General features: G+C 40.1%; 1 protein-coding gene across 3 annotated transcripts in view; it reads right to left on the bottom strand.

Moving 5' to 3' along the window:
- Window positions 1–17,757, bottom strand: part of NCOR1 (nuclear receptor corepressor 1) — a 58,742-nt gene that overhangs the window by 33,155 nt on the left and 7,830 nt on the right. For all 3 annotated transcript variants that reach the window (XM_051809635.1, XM_051809633.1, XM_051809634.1), the window contains exons 2-10: window positions 11,798–11,975; window positions 10,234–10,370; window positions 7,877–8,072; window positions 6,702–6,884; window positions 4,695–4,808; window positions 3,343–3,399; window positions 2,859–2,911; window positions 2,061–2,127; window positions 1,794–1,966 (exon numbers count right to left, since the gene is read on the bottom strand). In XM_051809635.1, the coding sequence (XP_051665595.1) occupies window positions 1,794–1,966; window positions 2,061–2,127; window positions 2,859–2,911; window positions 3,343–3,399; window positions 4,695–4,808; window positions 6,702–6,884; window positions 7,877–8,072; window positions 10,234–10,370; window positions 11,798–11,905 (1,088 nt within the window). In that variant the 5' untranslated portion in view covers window positions 11,906–11,975. The remainder of the gene's footprint in view (window positions 1–1,793; window positions 1,967–2,060; window positions 2,128–2,858; window positions 2,912–3,342; window positions 3,400–4,694; window positions 4,809–6,701; window positions 6,885–7,876; window positions 8,073–10,233; window positions 10,371–11,797; window positions 11,976–17,757) is intronic.

The following is a 17,757-nucleotide window of genomic DNA, read 5'->3' on the forward strand; positions in this document are numbered from 1 at the left end:
AGTACAGACTCTGTCATGTCCTGCCATCTCAAACAACTGCTTGGTTTTACAGGTGAATTTGCAAAGCTCAGCAGGAAGGACTTGCTTGAGTCAACACAAAAAAAAAAAGGTGTTACCACCAATTCCACTGTAAGGAGGTGTTTTAGATAAATTAATGTTCTTCTGCTGAGTATGAGAAACATTCATCGGTGGCACAGAAATCACCTTAATCACCTTAATTAGTACAGCTCATACACTGTGAAGGAGCCTATCTTTTATTTTTTAAAAGAAATCACACTAAAGTTGTCTTTCATCAGTTTGGTCAAGTTACTAATACAGCACTGAGGCTTGTTACAGCAAAGGAAAATTGTGAATTAATGGGGAGAGCCGTAATTTGGAAGAATTTTTCAGCTTGTGATCTTTACACTTAAGGAACATCATAATGGTAGATCACAGCACGTGGATCAAAAAGCAGTTCAGAGATGAAAATCGCTGCTAACTGGAGAGACAAAATATCTGCATTTGCTCCAAGATTTTATGGAATTAATCAATTTGCACAAACCCTGATAAAAAACCCCTTGGTATTTACACAGCCATGGTATTACAGCACAGCTACAGACAAAGATGCCACTACATTAGAGAACAGAAATACAATGTAAAGAGTTTGCAATTACAAAGACATGATAATATTCCTGAAGTGAAAGCTCCCTGTGCGTAGGATGCTGTTCCCATTCTGTTTCCTTCTTTCTTTTCTGAATTCCTCAAATCTTGCAGCCTTCACAGTATATTGCAAACTCTCTGTTTTCCCCATGTTTTATGAAACAAAGTATTGTAGGCAGATGGTTACAAGAGATGAGATTAAATCTTCATGGGGCTTGAACTCTCCAAGGTGTATCAAAATGATTTCAAACATTAGATAAACAGATTTTAACACAACTGAATCAAACTTGACCTAATTCTGATTTAAAGCACTGCCTACAGAACTGCAGATAGAGTGAACTCTCAAATGAATTGCACTTCATTCCTTTTTAGATTTCTTGTACAGTTCCCATCTAACAAATGTCTGATAGATAAAAATTAAGTAATAAGGACTTAATTGTCATAGCTTGCATATTTCAAAATGCAAAAATGTCTGGAATAAAATTACCTGGCAAGTACAACAAAAGATCAGTCAAACTGTTAATTTAGAAGACAAATGGGGTTTGAGTGTGTAGGCTAATGAATACAGGGATCATGGAATACAGGAGTAACAGACACCCAGTGACAGAAGAATATTAAGTATAAATTAGGGTGTCTGCCCAAAATGAACAGGCTCATGTGAAGCTGGTGCTCCAATTATCTTCATTCCAACTCCACAAACCTCTTTTTGAGCACCACTACCTAACTAGCCTTTGCTAATAAGCCCTTTTCCTGTGTTTCTTTTGGAAAATATGAGGTTTCTAAAAAGTTTTAAACATCTAAAAAGGGAGACAGGAAAGGGACAATGTGGACATCGCTCTGGCAGCCCAAGAGGACACCAACTGATGGGGCTGCCACTGCTGCCACAGCTGATGGGGAGGGACAGGGAAGGGCAGATAAAGCCATGAAGATCCTTGGGATGTGAGGTGAAACTTGAACTCAATGCCATGAAACAGAGTGAGCAAATGGAAGAATATTTGACTTTATCCTGGATGATACACTAATATTCTGTTTTAAGGAACACAGCAATGAGCAGAAAACTTCACTATTAAACCGAAACAATATTACTATAAATAATTCTAAAACTTAAAATCCAAGGGATGTTTTGCAGGAATATTTCAAATCCATGACAATACCTTTGGAATCGTTCTTGCTGTTCCCTTTGCTTCCGGATTTCTGGGAATTGTTTCTCATAGTACTCCCGGGTTTTGCTCTCCTTGGCTTTCCTGCGGGGATTATTTTCTATCCTGTCCACTTTTTTCTCCCATGCCTCCATCAGCTGATCATAACGTTGACAGATCTTCTGCTCCTGTTAAATTCCAAAAGTAAACCTTGAACTAAGCAAAACACCCCACGTGATGAGTCCATGGAGCCTGGGCAGGCTGCTGGAATGGTGGCCTTACCCGCTGTTTTCTCGCATGGTTTCTTCTTTTAAAGAATAATATCAGCTTTTTCCTCATCACCTGGTTTCTGGAAAACAAATTTAGGGGAAAAAAGTGAACTATTCATAAGGATCAAGCACTTCAAAACTCCTCAACAAAAGCCCTATCAATTTTAGATGCCGGATCATTATTATGAATAGTATTTTCAGGGGTAGAAAACAGGACAAATTCCCAATGAGGTCTAGTTATCTAAATCACCTAATACTGTATTTTTTCAGAGAGGAGATTCTTGAAGATGGTTGGAATAAGCAATTGAGACATAAAAGATTCCAATTTCAAGCCAGCTACTCTCCTTTGCCTCGAGAGAGATAATATGGTAAAATGAGTAAATTTGGTTGAAGCTACTATGCTTTTAGGGGGAAAAAAGTATTTGCAATTCAGCCCTAGAGTTGAGAGTTTCACAATACATTATTCAAGAAATAAGTACTTTGGAACAAATCGATTTGATGGAGTAGAGCAAGAATAAGTCCTTTAAAAACTTCTCTTAAAAAAATTAAAAAAGTTAAAGCCAACTTTTATGATTTATTTTTGTCTTTAAATCAAGAAGAAAAGTTAGTGTTTCCCTCTGCCTTCAGTACATGTAATTCATGTCCTGCAGAACTGTTTTACAGCAAAGAAATCAGTTACAGGGACTGGAAGCTTTTCACTATGGTTAAAGCTCACACATCCTATTTGGAAAACACAAGGATGAAAAATGTGAGTGAATGTTTAAGTTTAGATCCCTTAAGTGGCACAATGACAAGATATTAAAGCACTCACGTTTTGATGTTTTCATGGTAGACCTTTGTGTCTGATGGTTGGTTGTAAAGTGGCTGCAATTTTGGATTAGAAAGACACACTTAGTACTTTTCAATGCATGTAAATTTATAAGTATATACAGAACATTTAACAATATTTTACTATTCAACAGTGCACTCAATCCGAGATGCAGCAATCTGAAGGGACTACAAGATATTCAACACAAAGCACAGATTCATTATTTAAAATTAGATTATAACTACTTATGTACATAGCAGTCCTTCATTTTTTTTGTTTCAAACTATTCTCTCAAACAGATTCAAATCTACTTTAAAAATGACACTTATGCAGCCAATGAACTCACTCAACAATTCACCCGTGTATTTAAACACACACTTCTTTTATACATAATCACAGAACTACAGCTGTTCACCACAACAGAATTAGAGCAACTGGCAACACAGAAAATAGAAAAAAAGAAAAAAACCCAAAGTCCATAACTTACCAGTTCAACTTTTGGACCAAGCCCTTCAAAAATCTTGTGAGCTTCTTCTGCTTTTTTCTGCAAATAAGATTTTTTTTGTACGGTCTGAGTAAATCCTCTGAAGTTAATGTCAAATGTGTATCAGAACTCTGTGCCTGCTGCTAAACCCCTGCCTGACCATATGAGATCCTTCTTAACCTACTTCTGCAATGTTGCCTCAGCAAATAAAGAAACTTGCACTTGAATTGTGCAGTTCCTGCTCTGATCTCCATGTCTGGAAGCTGAGAGAGCATAAAAGCAGAACTTGACCTCTGCAGCTCAAAAAGAACATGCACTTAATAAGTAATACAGCAAATAATGACAAAGAGGAAGAAAGGTATCCAGCAAAACTAAGTATAGTTAGCTTTGAAAAATGAAATTAAGGGACTAAAATTATCCAGCTGCCAAATCTGGGAGTGTGAATCCATGTGTACACAGAGACACAAAGTAGGGAAAGGCCCCAAAATGATTCCGACCCTTCCTGGGGGAAGGGGAGAACACGTTGTATGGAACACTTGGGACACAGTTCTACTGTACAGAATCCAGTATTGTTTTGCAGGGGGTTTCAACCTCCCCAAATTTTAGAAAGTAGTCTATTGTAAGAGAAATTAGCTGTTCCTCTAAACTACAAAACAAAATTGGGAAATTAAACAAACATGTACCACTCTCACAGAAGATCACAATACTTTCAAAACCCCCAGATATCCAACTCCCTAATCTCAAACTACCACAGGGAAAAAAAGGCAGGAAGCACTTTGCTACTGTTGGCAATATGTGTGTTTTCTCACCACTTAAACAACACAAGCCCACAGTTCACCTCTACACTACTTCTGCCTGTCTGTCCATTTATCCAAACCTGAAGTGCCAGAAGTCAGAGCTTATAAAGAAGGCACAGAATCTTACAACATGTGCAGTTTTTTCCCTTCAGCTCATTTAAACATAGAGTCTTCAGCCAAGCTTGTGAGCTTGATGTGAGGAATAGGGAATTCAAGATAAATTTCTGAACCATTTTTCACATCTACACACGTACACATATATATATGTTTCTACATGTGTGTATGTTTGTATCTGTATATATCCATCTCAGCACAGGGGTCTAAGGATGAGACCCATAGCTGTGGGTCTTAGAAAACAGAAGGATCCCGTGACCAGGAATCAAAATGTCATGCAAGTGTCTCTCATTTAAAGAAGTAAATGAACATTAAAAGAAGGGTGGGCAAGTCAATAAAACACCAGAAGCAGAACTTGCCCCAGGGAAGTAAATGAAGGCCCAAGGAATTGCAGCCCACGGGGTCAGTCCCAGCCCCGCTCAGTGAAGTGCAAAGGCCACTCACCCGGTTCTCATCGTAAATAATCTGGACAATGCTGCGGTGCTTCTGTTCCACGGGAGGAGGGGACACGGGCCTCTCTGGCTCGGGAGGCTTAGCAGCTTCTTCTTCAAGTTGTTGCTAAGAGACCAAAGAAAGAGAATCAGCCATCCAAACCCCATCACCCCCACCAGTAATTAGTCACCAGAGATAAAATATGCATCTGATCAACAGTTAGCACGGCCTCCTACTTCGGTCTTTCACTCACAAGGAATGAATGAAATGGTTTAAATGCCCATAGGGATGATAACAAGGCTATTTTTTGTACTGTTGGTAACTCAAATTAACTGTTTACAAGACTCACCAGACTTGTTTCAGCCTGACATTTAAAGCCACCGTCACTTCATAATTTATCATGATTAACTTGAAACAAAAATATGACCTTTGGAGAATGGCTACACCAGACCTGCCTTCTCACAGGGAAAATAAGCCACAGAGCTGCCTTTCTACATTGCAGATGTTCAAGTGCCATCATTACTACTGTCTTATTGTTTAAAAAGGTACAAAAGTCCTTCTAACACTCCACAGGGAACATAATTCTAAATGTACTTCACAGCAAAAATAAACCACTCCACATGTATTAAAGTTCCAAGACTGTCACAATACCAAACAAGCAAAAAAAGACCAACAGCAAAAACCCACCCTGTAATACTTTCCCAGCTCCTACACTGCTGTGATTTACTTCTACATCAAACAAATCTGGTTCAGCAATACCTCCATTTTTTAAATATCCTTCATTCATACCTGCCACAAACATACAGCAAAGAACTTCTGACACTAGGGATGCATCCTGCCACAGTCCTGGTTAGATTGTGCTCTAAGGTTGCATAGGAATTCAAACCCTAACATTTTAGCAGAATGCCATAAGACTCAGGCTCAATTATTGCAGCAGCAACTTTGCAATTTTTTTAAAGTCAAATCATGTGCAAATGTGCACAAATGAACCTTCAGAGATGAGATACACTTGCTGATTTTGTGGAAAAGTGAACAAACAAAAAGATAAGCATCATTAACACACAGACAGGTACTCTGTGACATCCTTTTCTGGTTTTCTGCTGGAGGTCACTTTACAGGTCATTACAATTCAGATATAATTAAATGCTTCCAGACCATAAAAACATACAGCTCCCCAGAGCTGACTTTTTGTTTTCCTGGACCTACAAGTTAACAAATCCTACAGCATAACTCTCATTTCCTCCAGAGTTCACACTAAAGAAAAAAAGTAAAGCTGGCACTATTTCTATCTGGATCTTTGAAAGTCAGAAAAGGAAAAGGAAAAAAGGACTTTGTTTTTGTCAATGAATAACAGATGCCTTGATTGAAGGGTGGGTTTACTTGGCCACAACACTACTGGGAAGGCAACAACTGCTGCCAGCAAATATTTCCTTTGCTTCCAATGGCTGAAGTGCAGTTCTCTGATGCCAATCATAGTCAGGACCATACAAAAAAAAAAAAAGTGGTATTTTCTCCTTTATTTCTCTGCTCTCTGTGTTTATTCACAGCCCTCCTACTACACTTCCCCCAAGGCTGACCTTAGCTCCAGATGTCAGGATCTCTTGCTCCTGTGAAAGCAGATGATCCAGGGACTTATGTACAAGCTCTGGTTTTGCAGATGCAGGCAAGGGATTCTCCCCTTGCGCAGACTGCGAAAGAAGAAAGGTGATACCCTCCCCTTGGCCAGCAGGCAGCTCTAAAGCTGAAATTACAGTCACAGTGCCCTTGTTTCAGTCATCTAACAGCAGTTTCAAATATAAAACCATCTATTGCTGGTGTTCCTGTGTGGCTTTCTCCTATTTTCAAAAATGTTTAAAACAGCACGATGTCCGACTTCTTTAAAACGTGCACATAACCTTCCCTTTTTAAATCCTTCCCTTGGTTCATGGAACCACAAAATTCACCACCACCAAATGAAGTTTTTCCACACCTTTTGCACTGGCAGATACCAACAGCAGTTGTTAGCTCTGCTATGCTTACTTGCTTTTTCTTCAGTTTAAGGATTTGCTGTTCAACCTTCGCAATTTCACGATCTACACGGTCCATGCTCTGGATCAATTCTTCCTTTGACAGCTTAGAAGGTGAAGCATTTTGGTCCTCCCCACAAGGCTGACCAGAAATTGGAGAAGATGGTCCCTCATGCTTTCCTCCAAAAGCTGGGTCCTTCCATGGGACAGGAGATAGGGGAAGAGATTGGGAAAAATCAGTGACATGGTAACACGGGAATGAGTGCTCAGGAACCAAACCAGCACCCAGGAAATAACAACAACTTCCAGTTATCTGTATCTCTGCTGAGAAGCCAAGTGAAAGTTTTAACAAGGCACTAAATACCTTAGAATTAACTGACAGCCCATTTATGATACTGTGATTTCGAAGTCAACCTTTTAAAAAAACCACCACACTGCAACATTTACCTTGGAAGCAAAATAAGATTAAAAACATCTCCCTTTTTAAAATGTAACTTCATAAATGAAAACAGTAACTTCTGTTTTTAAAGAAAGGGTTACTTCAGAGCCACTCCTCAATAATCTCATAAACTGATGAGGATATTCTTGAAGATAACCATGACCAGCTTGATAAAGCACATCTGGAGTTAGTTGTGGTTATAAACGTGAAGTTCTCTTGACCTTAGTTCTAATATGCAGTATCTACACTAGAAAATATCCACCCCAAACTAGATTGTCCTAGATTTACCCAAAATGAGACAGTGACAAGTATAATTAGTGTTATGTAAATAAGCAGATTCATTTCAGATGCTTAAAAGGGGAAAGGGGGTGGAAGGAAGTATTTTGACTATTCAGTACAAATGTTAATTACAGAAAAAATGGACTTGTATGCATTTGCCAGCAGCTTTCAATTGAAAAACAGAAATATCTCATGCACTATGCTATAATCATTTTACAACTGAGGTTTGAGTGACTTAAGAGAGTAGTGGCAACTCAGAATTCCAGTCTTTGTAATGTGTTTGATGTAGACTGTATAAAAACAGTAACACTGACTCACCATCACGGCTTCCGATAATTTATAAAAGCAAATTTCTGGGGTTAAAGAAAGAACCTAAACAAATAAAAAAAATCACCTAACAGAAAAAATTGCTTAGCTCACTGCAGCCCAGAAAATTACACCTTCACCATCAACACAGAAAGTGGCTTTACCTTCTTAATATCTGCAGATCTCAACCCTTCCTGCAGAGGATGTACTAAAGGCAAGACAGTAGCTGCACTGACACGCTGAAAATGGGAATCAGAGACTTGTTCAAGACGTGGTCGCTTAGATTCCAGTGAATCATGATCTGTCTGAGACGGACCTGGATGAAATTGCTGTTCATATCCAGTTCTCCTTTCCTGAGGCCTAATATACAGAAGAGATAAACCAATAAAATATATATTTTCGATACAAGAAAAGCATTTGGTGATCCTCAGCCCTTTTGACATACAAAGGAGATTCAGTTTAGTGATGCTCCTTCTAAATAGCAGGGCAGATAAATACAACAGTTAAGATCCACTGGAAAAGAGGAAGTGAACTTGAATCTTAAAAGACCTTGTTTAAAGGCACTCCTATCATTACAATGATAGGAATTTGTACCCAGATTACAAATCCTTAAAGAACTCAGCACTGCTACAATGAGATTGTTCAAATCAAAGCTCTGATTCAAATTACAAACACCAAAAAAAAAAATCCATGAGAAAAATTCGGCACTATATTCCACTGAAGATGGCCACAACAGCTCCATTATTTCAACTTTGCAGCCAAATAATTTTTAAATATACACAGAACGTTTGGGATGAGCCATGAGTCTATTTGGAACTTGAGCTCTACTAAAATGCTACTATATGACAGAAACAGTCATTGATTCAACTCATGAGTCATTTAAAGGCTCCTCCTTCTCAGGAAAATGCACAAGAGCAGCATCCCTCGCTGCTTCCCAGTGCAATGCACAGGATGGCCACAAAAGAGCCTCATATGCTTCCACGCCTTCCTATGAAGTGCCACTGAAGAGATGACAGCAGCTTCCTGCAGCCCAAATAAGCTTTTACAAATTTACAGTCTGGGGAGGTGATTTACTGCTGCTATAAACTCGAGTTTTGAGAACTTTAAAAGCTGCTACGATTCTCAGCATTAAAACAGAGCCTTACTGACATTTTGCTGACACGAGATGAAGGCAATATGCAAGCCCCAGATTTCACTATCATCAGGTTATTTCTGGGAATATCCTAATGAGATTTTAAGCCAGACCAGTATTTACATAACATTCATCATGGGTATTTGTTCAGAACTAGATCAGTCAGTTATAGCCAAAATAAACTCTGAGCAGTAATCCAGCATATAAAGTTGCTCCTACAGATACACTTACTGAGAGTCCAAGGTAAAAAGAGGTTTTTACAAGCAGTGAGTGCAAGAAAAAAAGAGGTTGTTACAGGCAGTAACACTTGCTTACAACTGGACATCAGCAGACTAATACGCTTAAGAACTGAGTGTATAAATCACATTTTCACCTCTCCCCTAAACAGAAGCATATTCCTAACATATTGCTAACTTACTACAATCCAGTTAATATAATTCTAATCTGTAGTGGGTTTTTAATCTTCAAATTTGATGTTCTGAGTACATTCACTATTTTCAAGCATATACTCACTCTGTCTGAAAACTTCCTTGGACCTACCAACAGTACAGTAATGATGATGCACACTGAATATTCCTCAATAGCCACCACGAAATGACCCACTGCACTGAGAGGGAAGATATTACCAAAGTGAAAGCAAATGACAACATATGATTGACTGTAGCTGCCCATTCCACATGTCCTCAGTTAACCTGCTGGCCCCAGACCAGTCGCATCCCCTTACATGAGACAGGAATGGTACATGAGACTGACAGAAAGGGCATTTAGAACAAATGACCTGACACTCAAGTGTCCTGCTAAAAGCAGTGTACACTGATTTACTTCTCTGTGCCTAGAAGTCCATTTGGTGCCACATCTCAGTGTTTCACAGTTCTTACAACTCCAATACCCCATTAGCTCTGTTGTTCCTTACTTGCCCAGCCACACAGACACCATCTGTTGAACAACCAGGACTAATTTAAGAAACAGAACAGGCAATAATCACAGTGCAACAACTCCTGCACTCGTTGCTCCTGCTCGGCAAAATTAAATTATCCAAAGGTACAAACTTGACACACTTTCAGCCCAAGCAGCACTGAAACATTTGCAACGTGCACTTGGATTCTCAGAAGTTTCCAGACAGTGCTGTCAGGGGAGGTGTGGGAAAGTGAAGCACTGTCACTTCCTGCCCCAGAAACAAAGGTATTAGTTAAGCCAGAGGGACCGAGGAATTACACAACAGAACAGCTCCACCACTCCCACAACAGGGGAGCACCAATGGGGGTCAGGCATTCAGATAAAAACTGTGAAAGTCAACAAACCTTTCCATTTAAAAATCAGAGCCAACTCCACAGAAAGCCCTGGCTCTGAGGAGACCGGTGTTCACACACTTCCCGAGCAGCCTCTCACCTGTCAGAGCCCGGGTGGAACTCGGAGAGCAGGGAAGGCCTGCGCCGAAGCTGCTGCTGCTGCTGCTGCTGCTGCAAGAGCTGGGTGGCCTGACTGACTTCCAGGTGGGAGGAACGGTAATCGGGAACCGCGAATTCCTAAAGGAAACACACTCCTGGGGTTAGTGAGAACAAAGGTGAGGAGACAGGACCATGATCGTTTCCAAAGATATTAAACACAGACCAACACCAGATCGACCAAGTCTTATTCCAGCTCAAAAAATAATGTTTGCACATGGCAGTTCTAAAGTTTTGAATGTTTTAAACAGACTAAATACTTACACTAAGAATTCCACCCAACCCATTAACAACTTCTAACAAAACACAAATGAGTCAGCAGCAGATGAATATCCTCTAAAAAATACCCTTTAAAATCAGTTTTGCACATCCAACTGCAACATGGTAAAACGGGAACACACTTTAGCAACCTCGAGGCAATTTCTTGTGTTATCACCTCAAGACATTTTTACATCAGACATTATTAATTAGGATTAAGAGTCAAATGACTGGAGGATCCAGTTGATGGAACGTACAGAGTGAGGTACAGGACAATTTACTTGTATATATGTATATACTTGCTTTTAAAAACTACATGCAGCTGGCATTAACAAAGAGAAGCTCTATAACACATGTAATAGATCATTACCCATAAAATGTAGTTTATGTAAATTATCTAAAAATAAACATGAAGCCAATAAGCTCCAATTCTTGAATTTCCTTTTGCAAACATGTAAGTAGAACAAACCATCTAAAGTGTCTGTAGCAGGAGGAGAATTTCATTAAAACAAGGGAAACCTGAACTGTTGTAAAGCCAACAGCTGGCCCTCCACAGCCCACACGAGCACAGGATGGGAGAACGAATGCTCAGCAGAAATGACCAAGTAGGATACTCTTAAAAATCCATTACTCCCATTCTGGCCAGCAGAACACAGCTGGAAGCACCAGTGCAGCTGCTTCACACACAAAAAATAAATTAAAAAAAAAAAAATCAGCGTAACACAAGTTTTTGCACATTCTCCACCTTGCACACAGTTTTGACAAGTAACAGATTTAACTCACAGAGAATCCAGACCAATACTGCAACAAAAGTTTATGAACAGAATCCCTACTGAATTTATTCAAAAGTGAGAAAGTAATGATAAACCCATGAGAAAGTAGATGCTGAGACCAGGAAGTTTGTATTAATTCGCTGTGATGAAGATCATGGAATGCTAAAACTCAGTTTTCTGTCCAAAAAAAAAAGGTAAAAAAGCAGACACATATGTAATCTTGAAGAAGCAAAATGCAGTGCTTCAGAAAAAAAAGGAGAGCAAAATAAACCAAACCAAAACAGCCCATCAGTATTTCTGTAAGAACCTGGCAGCAGCTCTCCCCAGCAGGGCACACTGATGTGCCACTCCGCTGTTCTCGAATGTGGGTGACTTGTGTTACATCAGATTAAAAAACCAAAAATAATGCCATTTGGCCCAGGAAACATGTGAATCATCTCCCTGCCGAGTGTGTGAGCCTCGTGTCCCCTCCCTTACCTGCTGGTGCCGGGTGCTGGGGAAGGTGTACTGCACAGAGTGAGTGGGGTAGCGGCTCTGCTCCGTGCTGAATGCTCCTTGGTTCGGAGGGTAGCCGGAACTTGACATTATCAGGGAAGAAGTCTCCACAAAGCTGTGAGATCAAGCCCAGCAAGCAATCATGTTTCTAGGAAACCGCCTAAAGGAAAAAAGATCGCTGATAAGCACTGAAGTACCAGATGTACTCACAATACATTACAGCCATAGTCACCTAAGCAAAACAACCATTACCAGTAAAAGCTTTTTCCTGATGTATTTATTTAATAGGTTACTCCAGTCTGAAACATGTTAACGGGTCTTAAATGGGCTCAAAATGAGACATGTCAGCATTGTCTACACAAAGATTTGAGGATTATATTGTCAATACATCACTTTACCAGTTACCAGTTGAATTAGGAGGATTTTAAAAGAAAAGTAGGTCACTTTAAATAAATGTTGAAGAGGTTTTAATAGTCTACAGTTCAACTCTTCATTTACAGTAAATTTCTTTGGCACAACACGAAATTCACTTTCATTTCTTCTACAGAGTTTTTGGATTCTATGAACAGTTTCTTACTTTCAGATTCAGGAAATCTTAGAGCTGCTTCACTCAGTGTCACCTGTGGCTCACTTAAACCACAGTGGATTAGTCAGGCCCTACACACCATTACCATCCAACAGCAGCATTACTGAAGTACTTGGTAAAAAAGGCAATTATAAAGCAGAAAAACAGCTCTGCTTCTCCTGCCAGCATAGTTTGTCTCATACAGATGTCACTGAATACACTACGAAGTCTTAAAACAATCCTGCTTAGCTGACAATCAATGACTACTTTGCCTCTCCTGCATTGTCCAGCTACAGGTGAGCAAACACTGAACTGCAAATTGACTGGGGAAGATTTTAAACACTGCAAAAATCCAGACAAGTTCATTATCAAAGTCAGAGCGTGCCTGAGGCTGGGGGTCGTTTCAGCTGCTGAAGATCAGAATACATTGATTAAACCCTGCAACCCCATCAGTGCTTTGAGCAGGTAAATGATGGCTCTAAGCAAAAAGTGGGACATAAATATATTTTGAACAGAAAGTATTTCTCTCTGATGGCTCGAAAGATGTGATCCTTGGAGCCTGTGTATTAAATACAGAATCCTATCAGACCTGGAGCAAATTCTCAAGCTCTTGTTCAGAGCCCAGTAGATACAGACCTTCAAATAAGTCACTGTTGCCCCCCCTCCTCAATGGCTATGTTTCAAAGCACATAAATCTGGGGCCTTTCACAAATATCACCTGTAAACTTATACTTCTGAACTGCATTTTCCATCAACAGTCAATAGACAAAATCAGCTCAGGAAAGGGATCAGACACAGCAAGCTACACATACAGATCTTAAAGTATACCTGACATACTTTATCATTCCTGTTCTGGTTGGGCTTTTTTCCCCCTAATTCTCCATCAAACAAAGCTTTACATGTTGAGCTATCAGAATAATGAGACAAATTTAACTCTTTAACCTGATTTTCAGATATGAAAAATCAAAGAAAAAACAACAATTTCTCTATCAAAGCAATACTACAGATCACTAGTTGTGTGCTTCATAGTACCCATACATCTATTATAGTACCTATAATTCATATCCAAGTGACAAGTTCTCACAGAATTCTTCCCCATTAACATTTATTCTGCTTCATCATTCACACTGCCTTCCTTAGAGTGCAGCTTTACTGTGTGATGGTCTGATGGGTCTGAGTCATGTGCTTTCCATTTAATCAAGGAACAGTGTCAGAAAGCCAACACACGTTGTGAGAGCTGCAAGGTACCCCTGAACACTCCAATGGGCTCCTGAGGCACAGCTACAGCAAAAAGAAAACACTGGATTTCTCTTTCTTACATGGACTTTCACAGAAATTAATACTATGGCATAAAGCTGTCAGTTCAATCAAGTGTTTATTGATGTGACAACTACTCCTGTCACAGGCTGGTGAACATTTATCATTAACTGAACAACTGGCTCAAAGAATTTAAGGTTATTAAAGTACAAATCTTAGCCTGATGAACTCCTGAAGCCCCAACCTTGTGCTCCCTCACCAGCTTCATGTGCAGTTTTCATAAATACACGGAAGGTGACTAAATGGATTTTATACTTTTTTTTTATATGCATACATATATATACACACACATATATAATATATTTATAAATATTATATATATACAGATGTGTATATATAATATATTTATATATATCTGCTCCACCTCAAAAGCTTTAGTGAGGAATAAAGACAGTCATGCTGGATGTGAGCAAAGCTCCTCCAGCCCACTCTGCTGTGCCTGGCGGGTCAGCAGAAGGCATTCAGGGAGCACATACCAGTATTTTTCCAACAAATTCTCCAGCCCTCTTTCTAGTGGCTTCCAAGACACAGCTTGTGGCTCAGAGATTCCCTGAGTCAGAGCTTTTCAGTTTAAGATTTCTTAATGGATGCAGAGGGGATCAGGAAAGCAACCACTTGAAAACCACACACAAATACAGGCCGAGTACTGCAAGATTCAAGGTCCTTTCTAGTTTCTCTCAGTCAAGTTACATCTGCTCCTTATTTTCTCAACATTCAGTCAAACCCACAAGTTGATCATTAACCCAGGTGCTGAAAGTTCAATCCACTCTCACTTCCTATGGTGCTATAAAGGCCATTTCTCCATTCACAAGAACTTAAGTGTACAGAGTGTTGGGTTTGTGTTACAAGTGTTCATCTGGAAATCTTCATTGATATAGAAGCTTCCACAACCAACTGCAATGAGAGATCCTGTCCATCTCTCCAGATTCTGTGCTGGAGGTGGAAAGATGAGGGGGAGGAAGGGGCCATGGAACACAAGCAAGAACATCCTTCATCCATCCACCATTTTTAACTTAAACCCCCTCATTACAACTTAAACCCCCTCATAACCCAAATACACAGGCAAACACTGAGTTTAATGACCTTCCTCCTGAGAACTGCAAGTGTGATCACGTTCAAAGCACCATAATTGAATTTTTTTTTAAAGGGAAGCAAAGAAAAGTTGCCAACAGAGGAAGGCAACAAGTAGAATTCGAGATTATAATCGTAGTCAGTATGAGAGGTGAGAAATGCAGAGAGAAAAAAAAAAGAAAAGAAAACATGAAGTTATCAATGGTGGGGGTGCATTCTTCTTCCTCCCTGAAGGAACTGGCACAACAGCAGCAGAGATAAGGGGGTAACAGCAGAGGAAAACATGTGGTCACATATTGGCAATTACAAGGTGTGGAGGGAACTGAAGGCTGGGGATCCTGTGTAGGATCCCATTCCTTTCAAGACAAAATCCCCACTGAAGTACAGCACGTAAAATGACACTGAAGTACAATATTCCCTCCCTCTAAGCCTCCTTTTCCTGTTACAGACACATCCACGTGCCTGCACACTCTCCTGATTTGACCTCCCTACGTGCCCCTGCAGTCCCCCCTTTATCTCCCAGGCTCCTACAGCAGGAGCTTGTTTATCCTCTCTGCCATACTGGGGGGAGGGGGTTGAATTTTTTGCTGATATCTGCCAATAGAATTACCATCAATATTCTGCTCATCTCTCCCTGTGTTACTGCCTTAATTCTGCAATTGTGGATCTAAGTGCTTGACTTCAGCTCTCATTTCTCTGCAGGCAACCTCATGACCTGACATGTAAAAGCATCTGCCTCTCCCTTCAGCATCTGCTCCCATGTCTGCAGCAGACACAGATTATTCTTCATCAATCCACTCCTTGGTCAGTGAGGGCAGTGCCAGCTTCCTGCTGCAACCTCTCCAAGTTCCATACATCCCGATTATGTTTAAATACAGCCATCCTTTTGCATAAAACTGGAACTGTGTGTGCAGACTGTAAACAACCTCATCCGGGCTTTCCTCCCGGCTGTATCCTTTCATTAGTCATGACAAACCTCGTCCTGCTCTACCCAAATCCAACCAGAATCCTCCTTTAAAGTTCCTCACTGTTTATTAACTCTCTCTGCCTCTCTGATCCTTGCACTGGTTCCCTCTCCTCTGCCAGAACAGAGGCTGTTCACCTTCCTTTTCAGCACCCCGACAAATTACAACATTAGAAATCAGCTTCCAACTCCGCTCAGTCAATGACAGCAAGGTCCTATTTTTCAGACAAGTATTTTTATACCTTTTCATGTTACTCTGCATATTTCAGAGGTTTCTCATATAAACATTTACAGGAGCTGTTACAGACTTTGGAATTCTGCCTTACATGTCTCCCAAAGATAAAGATGGGTCGTGAATACTTTCATACAGCTGACAACCAGGCTGGTAAATTGTCTGTCTCACCAAATACTGACAATTAGAAAGGGCAGAAAGAAATATTTCTTGGTTTGCAGTTCAGAACCCAGACACTGTGCACTAATGTCCCATTTCACTGATATTCACAGACTCTGTGGAAACCCAGTAGCATCAAATGGATAATACTGAAAAGAAAATAAAAACTACAGGACAAGTAGGAGCAAAGAATCAAAAAACAAACAGCTAAGTCTGAAGATACCTCACAGAAAAAGCAGTGACAAGAGTAAAAGTTTCAAGAACTGTGAAGAGATGCCTTGGCCTTGTGTTAATTTGAGCTTCTCAGGCAAGGAAATGATTTAACAATATTTATTTCTAAAGGTATGAGGATACTTCTCTCTTTGGCTCAAACTACTGAACAGATCCAATTCAGAATTCCCCTTAAAAGCTACTGTTCCCACTTACATTGACCATATGCAGGGAGTTTTGAACAAGTTAGAAATAATTTGGAACTGGATATTATAATGGCAACAATCAGAGTGTCATTTCAGCTCCATCTCCAGAACTCGGAACACTTCAGAAAGAAGCAGAAGTCCGTTCAATCTTCAGCAGACACGTGGGAAAATGAGTCACAGAGAGGTTAAGAAATCTGTCAGAGACTCCCCAGGAAACAGTTAATGTCTGAATCAGAAATCAGACTCAAGTCTTGCAGCAGTCTGAGGAGGCAAAAGCCAGAGAAAAGCAGCTCTTCACTTGGAAAAACACAGCAGGTTACAAACCGGGACTATTTTTAGCAGGCCAGTTCCCCAAAACCGTTCAACGCGTGGCCACAGGTCCGAGGGCAGCTGGAGGGACGGGGGCAGGAGGCCTGCTGGGAGGGGACTCACCTACTCCGTGGCTCCCTGGAATATCCTGTCTCCAACTCCTGCACTCACCCTCACAGATAAAAGATCAGCCTCATGGGTAGCCTTGATTTTTCTCCAGCTATCCAAAACAAGCTGACACTTTTGCATTCACAGTCGTTTTCGTGCCATCTTGAAGTACTTAACCAACGCTCGCTAATTAAATTTCACATCCTTCTGGGAATTTTCCTCATCTTGTTTTTTGAGCAAACTAAGTGTGATAAAAAGAGTGCAAAGAATGAGATTACAGTCTAAACAGAGTTGGGGGATTTTGTTTTTAAATCAGCAGCTTTAGTAAATTGAGTTGTGATGGATCTAACCTGTGGCAGAGCAAGGGAGGCTCTGCCTTACGCAGGGGATGACAATGAAACACAAAATTAATTCAAGGATATTTATTCAAAGTTTACTCTGGCGAGAAAACGAGGAGTGAAGGGAGTGTTTCAGCAGTGGTAGGAAAGGCTTTATCCAAAGCATGATAACAATACTTGTGAATAATTATTTCTGTGATTTCACTTCATAAAAAGGTAACGAAACTACCTCATGGAAAAAAACAAAACCAGGCCGTACTTAAGGACCAACACTATTAAACCACTTGATTTCATTACAGACCCGTGTCTGTTCCTCCAAGACACAACACAAAATTACAAGTCCGGAGTCACATAAGTAAAACCCTTCAGTGTATTGCCAGATTTGCAAAACAAATCTTCCTAGGAGTATTTTTATTTTACCAGATAATCATTAATCTGTTCAAATGCTCAAGCGAAAACATCA

This window comes from Manacus candei, unplaced genomic scaffold (genome assembly GCF_025592945.1).
Source record: "Manacus candei isolate 608988 ecotype Guabito, Panama unplaced genomic scaffold, ASM2559294v1 h1tg000076l, whole genome shotgun sequence".
Lineage (NCBI taxonomy): Eukaryota > Metazoa > Chordata > Aves > Passeriformes > Pipridae > Manacus > Manacus candei.